Source organism: Hesperophylax consimilis, chromosome 14 (genome assembly GCF_061612785.1).
Source record: "Hesperophylax consimilis isolate HC1 chromosome 14, BYU_Hcon_1.0, whole genome shotgun sequence".
In the NCBI taxonomy this organism is placed as follows: domain Eukaryota; kingdom Metazoa; phylum Arthropoda; class Insecta; order Trichoptera; family Limnephilidae; genus Hesperophylax; species Hesperophylax consimilis.
This window is the reverse complement of record NC_142849.1, coordinates 3,805,630-3,825,223: the sequence shown is the minus strand read 5'-3', so window position 1 is coordinate 3,825,223 and position 19,594 is coordinate 3,805,630. Positions and strand designations below refer to the sequence as shown.

Sequence of the window (19,594 nt, the reverse complement as noted above, 5' to 3'; positions counted from 1 at the left end):
ACTTTTCTTCGTTAAATCAGATTTTATAGGATATTGTTTAATCACGAACTTAGCCATTGTTCGTTCAATACGGAATGTCAAGATTTCAAATTAAAATTATGAACATCGCTTTTGCCTTTAAAAATAGCTTTTTTTAACCGACATATTCTAACCATTAAATCTAATACGGATCTCAAGACATCAGCAATACTTGTATTTGTCTTTTAGAAAAGTAAATGATTAACTTGTTGAATTTCGCTACACAAAATTATAAGTAGCCATTGGTTTCAACTTAATTACAACAAGAAATGACTATTTATGTCGAGGGAGACAGTAAAAATGCATTAAAGTTCCACTTTTTCTCAATCAAAGTTAGGTTTAGGAAATGCGCATAAATTATTAAAATAAAAAAAACCCTAAAAACCTATTTTGGGAAAGTTAACTTAAACCCCGGCTTAAATAGTTGACTCCATTAGATATTTAAGTTGAAATCAAGTGTTGTTTTTTGAAAGAGCCTTTGCATGCAGCGGAAGTCGACAGGTTTACCAAGTAATTTCATAAATAACTCAATTATTAGATTTAATGTTCAGAGTTTTGAAGGATTTTGCGTAATTAGTAAAACACGTGTGAAAAAAGCTGGCCTGTAAGTAAAAGCTGCTCTAGTGATGGCCAGATCTAAATAATGTGATGCAATGGTTGTGTAAAATGCTTTCGATCCTCTTTGTGGACTTACCCTCCGGCTGTCAGCTCGTCTATCAAACAGCTGATCGTGTTTAAGACAGAATAGGACGGAAAATATAGAATCAGTTAGAGAGAAAGTTAGTGAAGAAACAACAGATTTTAACATGCTTTGAAAAAGCTCTTAAAAATATTACAATTGTTTTAATTTAAAATTTTTGAATTAACACTGATATGTTATGTATTCATTAACATAGTTTAGATTTGAATACATAAATTATTGTATTTAGATTTTAAACACGTTTTTAATGATAAGCTAGGGAATTTAGCATTAAATAATATCGCTCTAAATATTAAATTATTATTAGAAATCTAGAAAAAAATTGGCAAAATTTATCGCAGCAAGTGAAAAATATTTCTGCTAACCTACGTTCTTTTAAAGGTGACTTCTAATGGAAATAGGTAAAAAAAGATGGTTTAAAAATCTACCAACTAAAGGGATTATTTAATTTATACATTTTTTTTAAATGGTGCTAGGAAATAAAAGTGTCTTCTTAAAAACTATTTTAAATATAGATTTTCTCTAGAAAGGTAAATAAATTTAAAATCTAGTGAGTTTCATGCTTTAGAATATTATGGGTTACGTATAGAAAACTCCATAGCCGAATCAATATTAAAGCGCTTGTTGGCTTTTAACTGGAACCATTGTTACGCTTTACGATTTGACTACTCGTTCGCATAAAGCAACGTTGTTGCGGGACAGTGTACGAAATCGCGTGCATATTTCTATAGCACGTGTGAAGTTTACTTTATGAATGTCTCGTTAAAATCTTTTGAAATATCAATGCAATTAATATTGATTCAACTTGTAAAGTCATATAATTTATTGGGTAAGTGTTGATTTGTGAACGATTTGCAGTATTCATACAATGTAAGAAGAGGTTCAAATGTATTAATGTAATGTCTTAGATCAATATATGAATAATTATTTTGAAATAGAACTACATTCAATTGGATGGGAAATGAAAGATTCGAACTCTTCTGAGAGATTTCATATGTTCACCTAAGACCACAGAAAATTCCTATTGGATTATGTACTGAATTATGAAGGTTAAAATATATTATCTAGCATAGAACTTTGACCCAGTTTTGACAAAATGGGTTTCTTTAATTGACTCTCACGATTTAGCTAGTAAATTTAAAAAAATGCACTCCTGTGGTTCATTCTATGGTTTAGTAAAATAAAGTAATATTTGTATCATCAGGTAAAGAGAATATGTTCACCTGAGGCTCGGCATGCTTTTCCCCTTGACCAGGTTGGATGGCATGGCCATCACCTTGCTGTGCGCCGCCACGGGCGACAGCGGCGGGAAGGTGTTCCCCAAGGCCAGCGGCCGGTCTGCGTCGCCCGTATCCAGGCTGCGGTGATATTCCTTCATCCGCGCGAACCAACCAAACATAACAACAGGCATGAATACATCCGATAACAGATGTAAACATGAGAGAAAATTTATCATATAGGAATTCAGGAGCTAAGAAATATTAAAATAAGATCTAAATTCCATTAGAACTCAATATTTCCAAGAATTTCACGAATCTAGATATTGCCCGACTCAGATTCATTTGATAGTGCATTGTCTTTCTTGGGCTTCCATGACATTTCAACACAGTGATATGGGGTGAGGAAAGAGGTATGAGATCATTAAAAGCTAAGAAAAAAATTCTAGCTTGTAAACCTAACCTATTTAACCTAGATTTTTTCATCACTTTTCATGACTTTATACAGAACCTCCAAGATCACAAGGCCGGGACATTCATTCAAACAATCCTCCTAACTTGTATGAGTTTCTGAAAAAATTTTCTATTTATTTTTTATTCAATTAATTCTTATTTATTAAAACATTTTTTGATGTTTTGGTTAGTTAGAAAAAATATTAAAAATACATTTTTTGGAGGTTCTCATATAAGTTAGGAGGTGTCCCGGCCTTGTGATTTAGGAAGTTTTGCTTTATATCACTTTTCACCCTTTTGTTGAGTTATCCGGTTACCCGTTCTAGGTGGTCCCTGATTTCTTCTTAACGAGTCATTTCATCTTCCATTGATTACAATTCCTGCATTCGCCCCTCCGCCAACGACAACCTTCAAAGATTAAAGCGGGCCACACACAGCTGCGCACGAAATTCACGGCCACGATTGCCACGAAAGCTGCGTGGCTTGATACAAAGATGTGGCCACACATTGCTAGCTGAGCTACGTCACGAAAACGCACAGTTTCATCTCAGTAGTCTATGTGTATGTGTGCAAAATGTTAATATTTTTAATTAAAGGTTTTTATTTATTTATTTAAGGAACATATAATATTAATATAACATACAGAATAGGATGAAAAAACAGACCAATTATAAATGTTCACAGATTGATACGTATTGATATTCACAGGTTAAACTAAATAGAAAAAACTTTTTTTTAAATATATATAAAGTCCCAACTGCTCCAAACCGGCTGGAACCAGTTAGCCTATGGCATATGGGAAGGGAAGGAGATGGGAAAGAGGATGGTGGAGAAGTACCTGGCTATTCAGATCTAGTAACCAAACACGGCCAAAGTCATTTCAAGCAATGTTTCAATTCTTAATGGTCTTATACCAGAGCGATACTGAGAGTATCTTACATCCTAAGTAACAAATATTAAAAAATAACATAAGTAACAAGTGCAAGCGCTTGCGACGATTGAATGTAGAACGTGAAACGCGGGTGTGAAAGGTACTGAAAGGCGGGAGTGGTATGCGGGAGGGGAAACGTCCGTAACGTGGCCACCGTGGGCCCAGCAAGCTTCGATCGGCCGGCGCATCTGCTGCAGCCCACGCGTGTGCTTATGAAGTCACACAGCTACACAGCCGTGCGCAGCGTGTCTGTGGCCCGCTATGTGTGGATATGTATGGCAGTTCATATTGAGCGAAACAAAAGCCACGTGCGAAACGTAGCCATGCGAGGCTGTCTGTGGCCCACCTTATTTGTTTTTAATTATAATAATATATTTACCTATTGAATCCACTTACCAACTGTTCATAAGGCACTATCTTCGGATCATCATGTCCAATCTTCTCTAACGCTTTTTCAGACTTGGACATTAGCTTTGTCTCCACAAAGGCTTTGAGACCCGCCATCTTCATCCTTCTCTTGACTTTCTCACTTGCCCTTCTGGTAATTGTCGGTTCTTCTGGAACCTTGACGACATTATGGAAAGGGCTTTCAGCAACTGGAGAAATATCTTTCAGCTCCGGGACTTCCATGAAGTTCTTCAGAGATTCTCGTTTTTTTGATTCGGGACTTTGGTAAATGGAGACTTCTATTTTGGGGATGGGGAGAGAGTTGCTTCGTTTCCTTGGCTGGCTTTGACTGGATACGTCATCGCTTATATCACGTAACCTGAAACGATAACATTCGAGAGAGTTAATTGGAATATAATGCCGGCATTAAGACTGCTCCTTAGCTCCCGAGCGCTTGCAATTATCCTGTTTTCCAAATACTTTTATGAGAATCGTATATGCAGGTAATCCATGCAATAAGGATAGAAGAACATGTTGCTAGAATAGGTGATAGGTGACCTCCAAAGAAGCTTCTTATAAAAGGAAGCCTGTGAAACCTAACGAAAGTTAGAAGTCCTGTATGTATCTGGCCAGTGCGGAAGCGGACAATACAATACCTGTTATAGATGTAATGCAGCGCCCAGTACACTCCTTCTTCCTGCCACTGAGACACAAAGAGACACCTCAGCACAGCAACGTCTAGGAATGTAGCAGCCAAGACATCTCCTCCTTTCGAGGAAGGTGCTGCATGGGCAGATTTACCACTACTCTCCACGGAGTCTTTATCAGAAGAACTGCAGAGAATCAGAAGAAATTAAAATACTAGAATATGCACTGAAGAGGAAACTGGTATATTAGAAGCAGAGAAAATGTACTTTTACTATTCAGACCTAAGCTTTTTTACAGGAGTGGAGGCAGCTTTCGAACCCTTGGTAGTTTCTTGTCCCAAGTTGACCACAATTCCTCCCTGATGTTGGAGCATGCTTGCATCTGCTGTATAGATAGAGGGGTCCCTTAGAAGCCCTGCCCCAGAGCAATTGTTATAAATTGAGGGCAGCCGAAATATAACCTGAAAGGTGATAAGAAAATAACAGACATGCGATATAATCTCAAAAAAAATCTAGAAGGAAACAAAATAAACTATTGGAATATGGGATATAATTTTTTTTGATATGATGTTGATATTGCTAAGAGCATTAAAAAGGTAGAAAGGATAAACGAAAAACTTCTATTTAGATTGAATCGGAAAAGATTATGAAGAAAGTGAAATTGTCACTTGGCGTGCAATTGTATTGCAGATGTTGACCTAGTATGTGAAAAAAAAGAAAGACAAACATGCCGAAGGTGCCGCACCATGTCATCTTCGTAGTTGATATTAATACTGCATTGTCCACAGATATGGCAACCAAGTCGTGAATCGTATTGATGTCGGAATCCTCAGGTAACCGATTATATTTTATTATTATATCACACCTGATAAGAATTCTTCGAATAAAAAATGTAAAAATTAGTCATGTTCACAAATATTCTTCGAATAAAAAATGTAAAAATTAGTCATGTTCACAAATACTACTACTATTTATAACTGCACTCGGAACGTGAGAATGGTTTCCATTGAGTTGCGTCTACATACGAGTCCGCACATCGAATTTCAAGTTCTGTTCAAATCACAAGACTGGTTTAAACTTAAAGTAAATTCTGTATTAGTGTGTACGGGCTTAAATAATAATTAAACGCGGAAAGAGCAAATGGTTTTACTCGGAATTTGGAGCATATGGTGTGAAACTAGAATTCAAACTCCACTCGGAACATGCGAACGGTTTTCTTCGAATTGCGTCAGCAGGTAAATGCGCAATTGGAATTTTAACACATTATTCGGACGACAAAACTGCCTTTAACTAAAGATTGAATCTTTGTGCCAGTTCATAGCCTTCAGTAAAATTACACCCAAGCACATAGAAATTTGGTTTCCTCCAATTTTTCCAGTACATCATTTTGAATTTTATGACTGCACCTCGAACACGATAATATTTTCCTTAAAAAAGTGTCAGCAAATGAATCCACAACTGGAACTTTATCGTTACATTCTGAACACAACACTGGTTTTAACTTATAAGTAAATACGAGTTTCCAATTTTTATTAAAACTACACAGAGAGCACGAAAATGTTTTCCTCCGATTTTTGCAGAACATAGTTTATAACTAGAATTTTAAAACCGCATTTCAAACACGAGAATGGTTTCCTTCGTAAATTCATCTGCAGATGTGAATTCACATCTGTAAGCAAGTCCCCAGTTTAATTAGAATTACACTATTAATTTCTTTTCACAAATTTAATTTCTTATTAATAAAATAAATTCTTATTCAAAAAATAAAATAACGAGTCGTAGAAGCGACCCGTTCTCATATGAAAAATGTCAACCGTTTGCAAATGTTAAGCACGCTTTCGGCGTGTTTCCCGATTGTGTACCGGTGCCGAAGGGGTCAATAATGCTAATTCCTCGGAGAATCTTTCATTGTAATAGTCAAAGGTTTTTTCAGGTATTTTGGGGCTTCGCACTAGAGGTGGCTGCCAAATTCAACAGTGGGGCACACTTGAGATTTGTACACTGTACAGGGTCAAGGGTTGTGTTTTATCTGCAGTATCTGCGGGTCATGTACAGTACACCCAGCTTGACTCTGGCTTCGATGGAGCCTCCGTGCCTGATCTGGTGACTTAGAGTAAGAAAAATCATCAACATATTATTAAAATAATTACTTAGAATGCGTTTCCATACGTTAGAAAGTAAATTACTTACCACGTGTTCCTCCTCGGTACTAGAACTTTCCTCGGGTATAGTCTCGGGGAAGACGGTGTCCTTCGGCGAAGAAACCCAACCCTGAGAAATGTGTACCTACATGTAGGTAATTTTATACATTAAGCATGGTTTGTCTAGAACAATTTATCAAAATGCCGAGTCTCACTGCAGGCACGAGAAACAGATGCTTCCAGAATGAAGGTCCGAAATCCTCAAAAATGATCCCGGATTCCAGATGCTTGAAATTGTATAGATTCCATTGAATTTTAATTCAGCTCTTCTCGTGTTGGGAAGATGACTTCTACCCTGTACTATAATATTATACGAGAAACACAAAATCTTCAATTGGATATGATTTTTTTGTTTATAATGAAAACTAAATGAACTAAGTACTTCGTTGTATAGCATCAGTTAATTTCCACTGTTGACTAACTTCAAAAGAACTCTTTAGAATATCATCAGTAAAATTTATGGTGGAACCATTATTAATAACCATACTTCCTACTCCAATACTATAAACTAATAAGTTATACTTTTGTTAAAACGTCATTCGTACTTCGGACGAAGAAAGGGTTCTTTCAAAACCAGTTGAAAGTGATAGCAAATTTAGTATTTTAAAGCAAAGTATTTGTTTCATTTAGCCTAAATATGTCAAGCCATAATTTAACTGCTGTTTATTAATGTTATTGTTAAAAGTTTTAATGGTTATTTTTGTGCCCTACAAGAAACTCGGTAAAAGTCAAAGCAGTGTGCTTTTGCCCCCAGCGGAACACAAAGCGGGTGCAAAAACGAAATGTTTATAATTTTCCTTACCTCTTCATCGATCTGAACACCCTTTTGGTGGTCGGAGAAGGAGACGCTCACAGTTTGGCTGGGGGGGCTCTCGCCACCAGCAAATTCGTCTTTGGATGCTTTTCCTTAAACATAAATCCAACAATTCAATTTCAATCCTTGTAAAAGGATGCACCGGGCATCAGAAACTCTTTACGAGCCCTGTTGAGAGATATTATAATGGTACGATTTGTATTATTTGCTTCAATCTGATTACATATTACAAATCAAAAAAAACTTGGATAAGGTAAGAGATAAGATAACTTTTATACATAAATGCCAACTTACGTCCAGGGAAGAGATCAGCAGCCTTTTTAGACGCTTGTGGAGCCGAAGGTATAGTTCGCGGCCTGGGTTTACAGAGGGAAGAGAAGCAAGGGGCTTCAGGTCTCCGGAACTCCCAAAAAGCGTGCCAAATCTTGAGACCATTTTCTAGCCTGAAGTTTTGAAAGTCTGATTCCTTCAAGTGCTGCGCGATCGGCGCAAACAGGTAGACAAAAAGCTAGAAAATAAGCAAATAAATAATCAATTTGAATCTACTCTTAAAATGGATCATACAGATTTAAATAAAATTGAAATAGAAAACCTTATAAGAAACCGTTGTAACAAGACTATGTGGGGCTCAAAGACTACGATTGGCTGACTATCTACAAATAATTCTGTATGACAGGACACCAACAATCATGGCCAACATAATCCCAGTAAAGGAGACCTAGAAGTTCACCGAAGAAGAGTGCGTGGAACAGGACTAGATCTGGATAGGTCTGAGTATTGGAGATGAATGGTCAAAGACTGAAGCCATTTTGGTGAAGGTCAAATTCCATCTTGGAATTAAGCGCCTTAGTGATTAATGTTTTTTTTTACGAAATGCACTAAACTACATATTCATAAACTCTTACCAGTTGAATGGGTGTCCTTTTACGGGTGACAATTTACTAAGAGGTAGGGTGATTGAGAACAGTTCTTACAGATATTGATGGGACAGAGAACAGGTAATAGAAGGGATTCGTGTGGTAGATTCCTTTCTCGAAATCTGCCTCGGCACATTCTTCAGATGCATCCAGAATAATCCAATGAAGCGTGTAGAGGAGCTTGGTCTCTACAGCTCCAAGACTCTGCATGTCCTTTACTCTGGAACGTGATAAATAATATGATTAAGAACAAAACACATTTAAATGAGATTCTAAAGATGTTGGTAAAGATCGTCATATTTATAATAATAGGTAAGTACGAGCATAAAATTATAAGCATTGTAGTTCGGGAAATGCCAGATTAGGTATCCCAAAAATTTACTATCAGTGTTTCCGCTATTTCTAATCGCCGCTAATGATAATCGGAGCTTTCATAAGTGAGCTATAAATACAGCGGGAAATGAGGGGAATCAAACGCTGGTAAAGCGAAATAATCCGGTTTGATTTCGAAACAATACACTTCAGGTACCTGAACTACTGCCGGTTCACGGCTAGTTGCCCCTGACATTTGGAAAATGTTAAAGTTTACCGGCTTTTTATTCATGGACTCTAAGCAACAGATAATTGCCATCGGGACCCATAATGCCTAGAAAATCGACTCAATGGTTAAACCAAGTAAACACCAAAGCTTTTAGTAATTTGATTGTACTCAATAAGATCTAGATGAAATTTATGTTTGTTCTATTAGTTAATAGGCCAAGGAACGTGTTTGGCATAATTTTAATTTTAGAAGATTTGTCATTATTCTGAAAAGCCACCAAGGTCAATTCCCATTGAGACTAATTTTGTTCCCATCCTGTGTTTACCGGCCAATTTTGGCGGCCATCTTCTCACCCTTTTCCCGACACCAATGAAACTAAATTAGTCGTGGCCTAATAGGAAAATTTTTAAACCTTCTTTTTTGTGACACCTCACAAGATCTCCCCTGTCTGTCGTGTGCATAATGTGTACGCAATTAGGTGTGAAGGGAATCCTTTACATAAAAGTCAATCAAGTGTTTACTATCAAATTCAAATGTTGGTCAAAGGAAGGTTGTTGAAGTTGTTGAAGGAAGTTGGTCTTTGACGGCCGGCATAGTCCAGTGGTAACGCATTGGACTGCCATTCCGAAGGTCGCGGGTTCGAACCGGGCGTGCGCAAATAAATTTTATTTGATTGATTTGTGTTATTTCACAATTAATTAATTAAAATAATATATAGTATATTTGCGGCACGTTCCAGAGTGGAAGATACTACCAGTATCGCCCTGGTGTAAGACCACCATTCAGAATTGAAACGTTGCTCCAAATGGCTTTAGCCGTGTTTAGTGACTAGATCTGAATAGCCAGGTACTTCCCCACCTTCCTCTTTCCCTTCCCCACTTACCTTCAGCCTCACAACATCCCCCAATTGGGGATGCCATAGTCTCACTGGCTCCAGACGGGAGCAGTTGGGACTCTTGTGAGGTATTCACTATAAAAAAAAAAATAAAAAAAGGTACTTAAGATTAGTACGGTGGTCACTATTGAAGAATCTGCTCGTCCTATGCAGTACGTTTCGTTTTAATGTAATCGGAGTTTAATGGAACCCCAATACTGCAGCTGGTCTGATATACCTACTCACTAGAAGTATTTTCTTTGTTTGGTAAAGTGCTTCCAACAAAGTGTAGCAGGCAGTCAAAATTATACAGTGTTCTAAAAAAATAATAAGGGCATTCAGAGTTCAGAGCAGTCTAATTCTATGACAATTGGGTGAAATCTGAACATACTCGTACATCATAGTAATGATAATTAAGTTTTTTTTACCTGTTGTGAAGGAAGGTGGCAGCAGCATGCATAACGTGAGGAAGAGCAGCCTGAATGAGTCTCCATCGCGGTATGGATTGAATGGCTTCAGTCAGGCTTGGGGAGAGGCCAAACTGGATGTTCTGCACCAGGACTTTCTCAAAAGACTACAAAACGAGACATGGTTTTGTACTTTTCTTAAATGCCAAAACAAAAGACTGGAAGAAAACACATTATGATAAACAATGTAAGGCTATCCGAAACTAAATGAGGAGAAAGTGCGACACGGAATATTTTTTAAATGAAAACTGGATCATTCTGAAATAGCGAAACAGATCATTTTTTTTAATTGAAGGATTATAAATATTTTCAAAGGTATGTCAACTTTGAATATGATTTATAAAATTTATCACGTTCATTTATCAAAACTGAAAAAAAATGAAACAAGAAAAAAACACAAACATGACATGCATCAAAATGTTGCTGTGTGATTGATGCGCCAATTCCAGTGAGATTCACTAATCTCTTAGTAAAATCTCCCGCAAGGTGTCACACATGTAATTTACACACAGGCAAGCAGCCAAAATTATTCTATTAATTGCTGATGGCAGATTGAAATTATATCTTAATTTTGATAAATACAGACAGGTCTGTTGCGAATTCAAAAATCTTGTCAATGAAATTGGTTACAGCTTTATATATATATATATATATTTTTTTTTACTTACACGTTTTAGATGTATAGTAACTTTATTGGGTTACAGTTTTCAAATACATAAGTTGATTTTAATTACGCCTCTTAAAATAATTCTATTCCTAGAGCTAAAATGACTCTCGTTCAGCACAGTTACGAAAAGTACCTACATTTGGGAAACAATGAAATCTGAATAATTTTTGCATAGAACTTTTCGATTCGGACTTAACACTTTTGTGTAGGTACTACGCAATCGATTTATAAAGATGATATCTAACTAACTATACCAAAGTAGGTTCGATTAATATCATGATATAATATTCTAACTAACTATACCAAAGTAGGTTCGATTAATATCATGATATAATATTCTAACTAACTATACCAAAGTAGGTACGATTAATATCATGATATAATATTCTAACTAACTATACCAAAGTAGGTTCGATTAATATCATGATATAATATTCTAACTAACTTTACCAAAGTAGGTTCGATTAATATCATGATATAATATTCTAACTAACTATACCAAAGTAGGTTCGATTAATATCGTGATCATTTGTTCTTCGTAATGCGAGATCATACATTGACGAAATCGTTTATTTGCCCCCCTTCTGAACAAAAAGATATCCTAGAAATAGAAAAAGTACAAAAGAGGTTTATGCGTTACCTATATCCGTACTATCCGTTTCTGTACTCATGTTTGTTGTTGACAGGAGTGCTCGATTTCAACACCGTCAAAGCTTTTTAAACAATTGTTGTTAATCTAATCTCTTAATCTCCGCAATTGTTCTTAATCCACTTATATTGAAAGAGGTTAACTTATGTACATATGTTCTTAAAAAGTATACGCATGGAACATTCCATGCAATTTTTTATTCTTCGAAAGCGAAAAATCCTGCCTAACAGAGCGACTCAACTGCTTAACGATTCTGCATTGACCATCGACATTTTTAACATAACAGTTTAATAACTAAATTATTATAAGCAATAATTAGTCGCCTCTAATATCAATACTAATTTAAAATATCTCCCGAGTAAAAATAAATGCCGCCGACGGGAATTGAACCCGCGCCTTCTGATGTCCGGTCAGATGCTCTGAACCACTGAGCCACGTCGGCTTATTTCCAGGACGACTAATTAGGACGACTAACTACGCGACTAATTATTGCTTATAATAATTCATTATCCTTTGTGCTATGCATAAAAAACCTTGTCCTATAAACATTAGTTTATCACTAAAAAATAATAGTTTAGTAACTATTTTTAACGCATGTCACAAAACAGTACGACTGCCCCCGTGACATTTTATACTACATGTACCTCAGATTTATAATCTTCTCTGTAATTTATCGGAGCATAATCGTTTTTATGGAGAACATGAATAAATAAATAAGTAACACTTATATCTTCCCTGATTTTTACTATTTTGATTGCCACTGTAACGTTGTCCTAAATATTGGTTTTAAAGGAGGAAGCGCAAAACGGCCCAACCAACCAATCACGATAATACATTAATATATTTAAAATCAATACAATTATAAACCAACCAATCACGATAATATATTAATATATTTAAAATAAATACAATTATAAACCAACCAATCACGATAATACATTAATATATTTAAAATCAATACAATTATAAACCAACCAATCACGATAATACATTAATATTTTTAAAATAAATACAATTACCTTGCAAGCTTCTTTTGTTTCCTGTGTATGGTTGCATTCAAGTACGAAATAAAAAAGTCAGTAATTAATTATATTTTTCAAGAAACGCAAATTAACGTTTAATGGTTGCCACTAAATCTCGCTCATTCAAAAACTTGCAGAAATGAAGATCAATCTCAAATATATGTTATTTATTACATTACCATCCTATTATTATAAATGTTAACAAAACTTTATAATTTTAGGAAGCAGAAAAGTTTGGGAGAAGGTTGTATTTAAAAGCATTTTATGATAATTTAGAAGGAGCATTTCACAGGATTTTACACAAATCAGGACAAAAGCAAATCACGTGAAAAGCATAAGCTGTGAAGGTTTAAAAGCAAGGTTGGGTTGCGATAAGGATTTGATATTATAAAATAAAGTCTATACAGTTTTAAAAAAATATATATATTTATAGATTAACCGTCTCACCCGTTCAACGTTGGTGTGGTAAAGCCGGCCTTGAACCTGGTTTAAAGCCGTTTTTACCACACGAACGTTGCAGTAATAAGTTAAGTTTTTCACTGTTCAGACCTTGCGATATTTACACCGCGTTTATTAGTAAAGGGGTAAGTGTGCAAGTTCACCTAAAACATATTTATGTGGGTTCTGTAGGTTCTATGGTGAACAGTGGTTAACGAAATGGTGAGGGAACGAGAATGAAAGTTCATTTTATCTTTGGACCAAGTGTACATTTTTAATGAGAAAGTACGGTTATTAGAACCAGCAAAACGCATAAAAGGCAGACACTTAGGCCCTTTTGAATCTTCGGTTTCCACTTTGTGAAGAATGAAAATATCATATTTGAAAAAGTATAATTAATAGTTTTTATCTATGGTGTTTTATTGAAATTTAGTAAATTTTGAAATTTTAGTAGAAAAAATTCCAACGAGTTTGCTTAGAATGGAAGAAATATAAATATTCAATATCAGCGTGATAACATTGTCATTGAAGATCTTCTCAATTAGTTAAAAAAAAATTGTTAAGAAATTTAGAGTTTATTTTAAAGCTTTTAAAAGAGGTATTTGGTTTAATGTTACTCATAGAGATATCTGTGTCCAAATTGTAATAAAATGATGTTAAAAAGATGGAGCCCATACATATTTTATATTGAAATTGTTTTGCATGTGAAATGAAATCAAGTGATAAAATTGTAAGCCATGTGAAAACGTTGTAATGTATGTGTTAAATTGTAATCATGTGATAATATTGTATTGTAGGTACTTACGTGATGTCCAGGGGCGTGCTGACAGAACTGTGTTGGCACAACACATAACATAACAGCGCACATTCAGCGGAGCATGTGGGAACATATAAATCATCGTCACATGTATATCTCTAGTATATATACACACATTTACATAAAAAGGTACATTCGAGGGGGACAAGCAATTCAAACAATATTATCGGCCGTTGCACCCAATCAAACTACCGCTGACCCAGAATTTGACCTCAACTCCACCCGAACGCACAACTTTAACGGTTTAGCCTGACACGTTAATTGGTACACCTAAGTTAGGTTTCATACTTTAGCAATTTAAACTTAAGATAATAAGATTGGATACAATAGCCGACGTGTCTTTTTTTTGGTATAGAACTTGGCTGATTGTCGAGACTGATAAAATAAAATACATTCTTGTTATTGTTTTGGCATCCTTGTTATAGATTTAACAGTAACGGTTCTCGATCTTTCTCTTGGCACAAAACACGATAACAATATACATAAATATTAAATATTGTTCGTGGTGAATAATACAGATACATGTTTACTGCCAGGGTGTGGTTGTATTCGTCTGTATTACAAAAAGCAAACATTCAAACATTTAAAAACCACTTCTAATTATTCTAGGACATAAAACACTTATTAACATTGAAATATATAAAATATATAGGTATATTTTTCTATACAATGTAATATAATAAAAAAGAAACATTTCTAATATTTCATTCATTAAACCAATTTTATGTTCAAATTCTGCCCTAATCAAATATTTACATTGGGATTATTTGAGTTTAAATCTTAAAATGTTTTTTGAATTGTTGAAATAGTGTTGTTTTACAATTGTTTGGAATTCAACTAATTGATTTATAATTAGTTATAGAGGAAAATTATACTCAAAACATTCGAAAAACAAGACAATACATTTTTATTTGCGTGAATGAGGTTTGAAGCTCTGAGCTATTAACTTCATATCTTCAATACACAAGAAAAATTGAGTTTTTGAAATGATTATCACCGTTTTTTTGCTGCTTAAATTGAGTGTCTTCTAGTAAATAATATTTGTATTGAATTCTATTCTATCCCCTCCGTATTATAAAATTGAAGAGGAACGGCTGGGGGGTTTTTTCAGAGAAAATTTAAAGTTAAAATACCCGATCAAACCGAATGATGTATTTTTTAATAAAAAGGTATAGCCAATATCTTTTACAAATATAAGAGCTATTTGTATTTATTTATTTGCATTTTGAATTATAAAACATAGGACATTAAGTTATTGATTCCTGATTTCAAAGACGAAAAAGAAACTTGAAAAATTATTTGATTGAAGTATTATTCCGTTTTGAGCTACCTCCTACTTTAGCCATCGTTTCGGACAGCATAACAGTTTCCATCAACAGATGTGGATTACAAGAAGGAGACAGCGCAACACGGCATAATACCATAATAAATCACCATAATACTTGGCCGTGAAAATCTAAAATCGAAAAAGTTGGGTTAGGTTAGTAAATTGTTAATTTATGTATTTAAAAAAATATGTTCTCACATAAATCTGTGGTTTGTAATTTAAAATTAAGCTCAATAATTTTTTTGAAATAATTTTTATTTATATTAATTGTATTTAAGTGGAGGGTAATGTAAAATTATTGACACAAATAATTGTCAAAGTTGCCACAAAAATCGTGAAAAATCGAATTCTTGAATGGCCTTTATTTTATAATTTAAAACACCAATAAATTAAACGGCTCACTTCAGAATAAGATATTTGGTATTGCCATTCGATTAACAAAAAAAAAATTGATTCAGTATTTTCGCCTCAAATCAAAAATTAATTTTGTAGGAAAAGGCACTGCAGCCGTTCTTATTAGAACTTTAACTCAATGAATTATATACCTTTAGCTTTTACATATTAACAAGAAGTTGTCAATTAAAAAAAAGATTTGTCAATATTATTATATTATGTGTTGTTGTGTTCCGTGTCTTCCTTACCATGCAGGTGGCCTCATGCAGTTTCCCCAACTTGGGCCGAATGAAAGGCGATATCTGCCTCCATAGGAATATTTGTATGGGGATTGGCAGCGCCTGGTCATTCAGTGAGTCGTCCATCGGTTTGTCTTGCTTCATGTTTATTTCATCTATGAAAATGGCATAAATTTCTTAAAATGATTTAATCTACCGAAGAACTTTACAATCTTTCATTTTATTCTAAAATATTACAAACCAACGCAGATAGTGAAATAAAACTACCAAAAAATAAATAACTTCAAAACAATACACATTTAAACAAAATTCTAAAATCTTTTAACAACGTGTAAAACCTAACCAATGTGAAATATATTCCTAATGGGAGTTTTACACGTTGTTTTTTTCTTTTCTTTTAAAAAGGGCGTGTTTTATTTTGGTACCGATTATCGTATAGTTTAAAATTGCGGACATTATTTGACATCTGTCATCAGTTATTGTTTTAAATAACTATATTATGTTGGATGTTTATATCGTTTAATTTTTAAATTTTGATACTAAAACTATAATGAGACGAATTTCGAAAGTATATTACTGTTCAGTATTGTGAATATCGCTTAATTTTTTTATGATTTGTTGCTGGCAACGACAAAGGCAAATGGCAGATGCTTTCATACGATCTATGGTTATGTTCAAGGTATTGCCACACGTCAATATAATATTATTATATAATATTGACGGTGATAAATGGCAGTATTATATTATTAAATATTAACATTATATTATTTCTAATGGCAATGGCATAATTTCTCTAATGGCAACTATGAAATGAAATCGTAAGTACGGTCGAATGACACGAAAAAAGCATCGTGTAAGTAAATATAAAATGTCAATAAGGATGGGAAATCCCAGTGAGAAAAACATTAAAATAATTAATCTTTTTACTTATGATATTAAGAATATATTTTACCCTGGTATGAACGTGTTTAAAATAATCAACGTTTTATTGTTTGTGGAAAAAAACTTTTAAATTGAAAAAAATTGAATTCTCGACCTCAACTCAGAGCAAAGGAACTTACCGATCCCCCATGAAGCCATGTTATTATTACATTCAACGGTGTAAATACTATTGAGACATTGTATATGTATAATAAAATCGTTAATTAATAGATAATAAAAACACATAATTAAGTTTTAATATTCTGCTGATTAAGGAAGGGTTCTTCCGAAACCGGTAGAGTATAAATAAAATTAAAGTGGTCAATATTAAATTTATTATGACAAGCCACAATGTTAATGTTTTTTACAAACACTTAAATAAATATATCGAAAAATAACTAATTTGTGACGTGATCTGATAATATAATATTTCGTTTATGCATCAGATTTCCAATTTAACCAAATTATTAGAGCGGGTATATTAAAAATGGTTGTTAATAAAGGCTGTGTTTATTGGCTCGTCAAGGTTTTATCAAATGAATAACACCACTAAAGTAAAAGAATCTAAGCATTAATAATTAAGAATTATTATTTTCCTAAAATACAAAATAACATAAAATTGAAAATATCTCCAGAATAAAAATAAATTTCGACGACCATTAAAAAAATAAACTTTAGTTTATCATTAATAAATACTATTAATAATTCAATTGCTTTAACATTCACGATTTGTAGTGATTTTACATTTTAAAGAATATTGCACCGAATAGATGAAAAAGCTTTTATATTTCCCACCAACTTCGTCATCGGAGTAATTTAATTTTATTATACTCAATATGAAGGCATTGTTATGTTTTATGACGGCTATTGACTGCAAAAGTTAGTGCAATCAAATTATTTCATCGTTTAAGTGCAGTATGATTTTCCTGTAAAGGTATTCCTCCCTGTCAACACCAGTGGCGGCTCGTGACTTTTGGGTGTACTAGAGTACCAATATTATAAAAAATGGCAGTATTGATGTTGTTGTAGCTGAAAAAGTATTTAATTTTTTTTTCGAAAATTACATTATTTGTATGAAGATTTTTATTTTTCAAACTTAAATTTGGATTTTAGGCTAAAATACCCAACCAAACTAATTTATTGTATTAATACAAAGGTTTGGTAAATATCTAGTATGGATATGTGGCACTTTATGTATTTGTGTTCTAAATTATTAAATATAGGCCATTAAAGAATCATATTTTTCATGATTTTATAGGCAAATTTGTCAATTATTCGTGAACTAAGAATAATTATTTCAAAAACAAATTTCAGTATAGAAATATATAACAAAAAATAATAAGATTAAAAAAACCTTTTTATGGGCGAAATCTTAATATCAAAATACCGATTAATGTTGGAACACAAATTTGGCATATATAAATTAAAATACTTGAACGGTATATAGAGCAAGATTATTTAAAAAAAATTACAATCAACTCACAAAAAATGCCAAAGTTGACACCTAAAATCAGGCAAAGTTGAATTTTTTAATTGTCTTTATATCATCATTTAAAACATAAATAAATCAAATAGTATATATCCGTACTAGATATTTGTTCAACCTTTTAATTAAAAGGTAATTATTTAGTTCGGAAGGGTATTTTGGCCGCAAATCCAATTTAAGTTTTGCATGAAAAGCCCGCTTAGCCGTTACTCTTAAGTTAGCAATATAAAAAAATATATATTGGGGATTGATAAGTTAGCGAAATTGAAATCACCGCTGTTTACGTAACCAAAATACAAAAAATGCGTTGTTTCAAATGTGATATAAATTAACTGCACTCGAAGATTTTAAGAGATGAAAATGGATAGCATACATCTGATTGAAAGCAGAATAAATCAAAAAGATCATTTTGCTATAAATCGCACGAAATCTTTCACTAAAATCTGTAGCTGTGTGAAGTGTCTATCGAGCCCATTAACTGGGTCAAGTACAAGTAGTTCACAGCATCCCTTTCGTCTCAATAACACTTATGAATATAAACAATCAACAATATAAACCAATAGATCTTTGTAATAAGTACTCACCATATTTTCCCCATTTCACAAAACTCTTGGCGGGTTCGCAAAACTTGAAAGGGTTTACCTCTGGTATTATTATTGTGAATGAGATGAGAGGGTAGTTGGAAAGAGAGAGAGAGGCCTCGCGGGTCGCGTTCACCCCGGGGAGAGAGAGCCTCCGAATGACTTTTCCCGGCGACAGGAAGAAGGAGGAAGGGGTGAGTGCGAAGCCTCCCTGCGCGCGCAGACGCAGTTGCAACAACCCCTGGGACCTGACTCGCTAATTTATTTATTTATTACCTACGCAAATTTATTTTATAATTTAGGGGATGTCGAAAAATAAATTCCATCAAAATGGATATATGGTTATCAACTAATACTTTATAAACTATAGTGATTTTGAGCATACTTTTAAAATAAAATATATAAATATTTAATTTTTTTTTCTTTAAAGTTAGTTTTTAATTGTGATCTTTAATATTTCTAACGTCGCCGTAGGAATATCTTTTTATATTGTTAATTTTACCTATTTTTATTTTGTACTATTGGTACTTAGTTTACGTGAATATTTTGTTTAAAAATGTATTTGTGTATGTTTTCCTGTTAATGTTTTTTTTTATCTCTGTACACATTTTTAGTCATTATACAAAATGTAATAGTGGGTACCCACTGATATTATAAAATTTTTGACAATTAAAACCTTCCTACCAAAACCTTATAACTATCTTTACTTGCGTTGCAATACGTTTACATCATGAACTTGTTAATTTAAAAAAATATATTTTTCACTCTTCTTTCCCGGGATTATAATATTAATCGATAACAATTTAAAAAAAGGAAACTTCTCAAACAAAAAAAGCTGATTTAAAATACCATTTTCCTCATATTGGTACAGAAAACAATCGATTTCC

At 33.6% G+C, this 19,594-nt stretch overlaps 1 protein-coding gene across 1 annotated transcript in view; it reads right to left on the bottom strand.

The window, feature by feature from the left end:
- unc80 (unc80, NALCN channel complex subunit) overlaps nucleotides 1–18,850 on the bottom strand; it is a 67,712-nt gene extending 48,862 nt beyond the window's left edge. Inside the window, exons 1-14 of the mRNA XM_089639452.1 lie at nucleotides 18,711–18,850; nucleotides 15,729–15,874; nucleotides 13,749–13,775; nucleotides 12,503–12,523; nucleotides 10,129–10,274; nucleotides 8,343–8,505; nucleotides 7,663–7,876; nucleotides 7,357–7,460; nucleotides 6,544–6,624; nucleotides 4,636–4,814; nucleotides 4,363–4,539; nucleotides 3,716–4,085; nucleotides 1,942–2,090; nucleotides 713–742 (exon numbers count right to left, since the gene is read on the bottom strand). Coding sequence (XP_089495578.1) covers nucleotides 713–742; nucleotides 1,942–2,090; nucleotides 3,716–4,085; nucleotides 4,363–4,539; nucleotides 4,636–4,814; nucleotides 6,544–6,624; nucleotides 7,357–7,460; nucleotides 7,663–7,876; nucleotides 8,343–8,505; nucleotides 10,129–10,274; nucleotides 12,503–12,523; nucleotides 13,749–13,775; nucleotides 15,729–15,863 — 1,796 coding nt within the window. The 5' untranslated portion in view covers nucleotides 15,864–15,874; nucleotides 18,711–18,850. The remainder of the gene's footprint in view (nucleotides 1–712; nucleotides 743–1,941; nucleotides 2,091–3,715; nucleotides 4,086–4,362; nucleotides 4,540–4,635; nucleotides 4,815–6,543; nucleotides 6,625–7,356; nucleotides 7,461–7,662; nucleotides 7,877–8,342; nucleotides 8,506–10,128; nucleotides 10,275–12,502; nucleotides 12,524–13,748; nucleotides 13,776–15,728; nucleotides 15,875–18,710) is intronic.
- Between the last annotated feature and the right edge of the window lie 744 nt (nucleotides 18,851–19,594).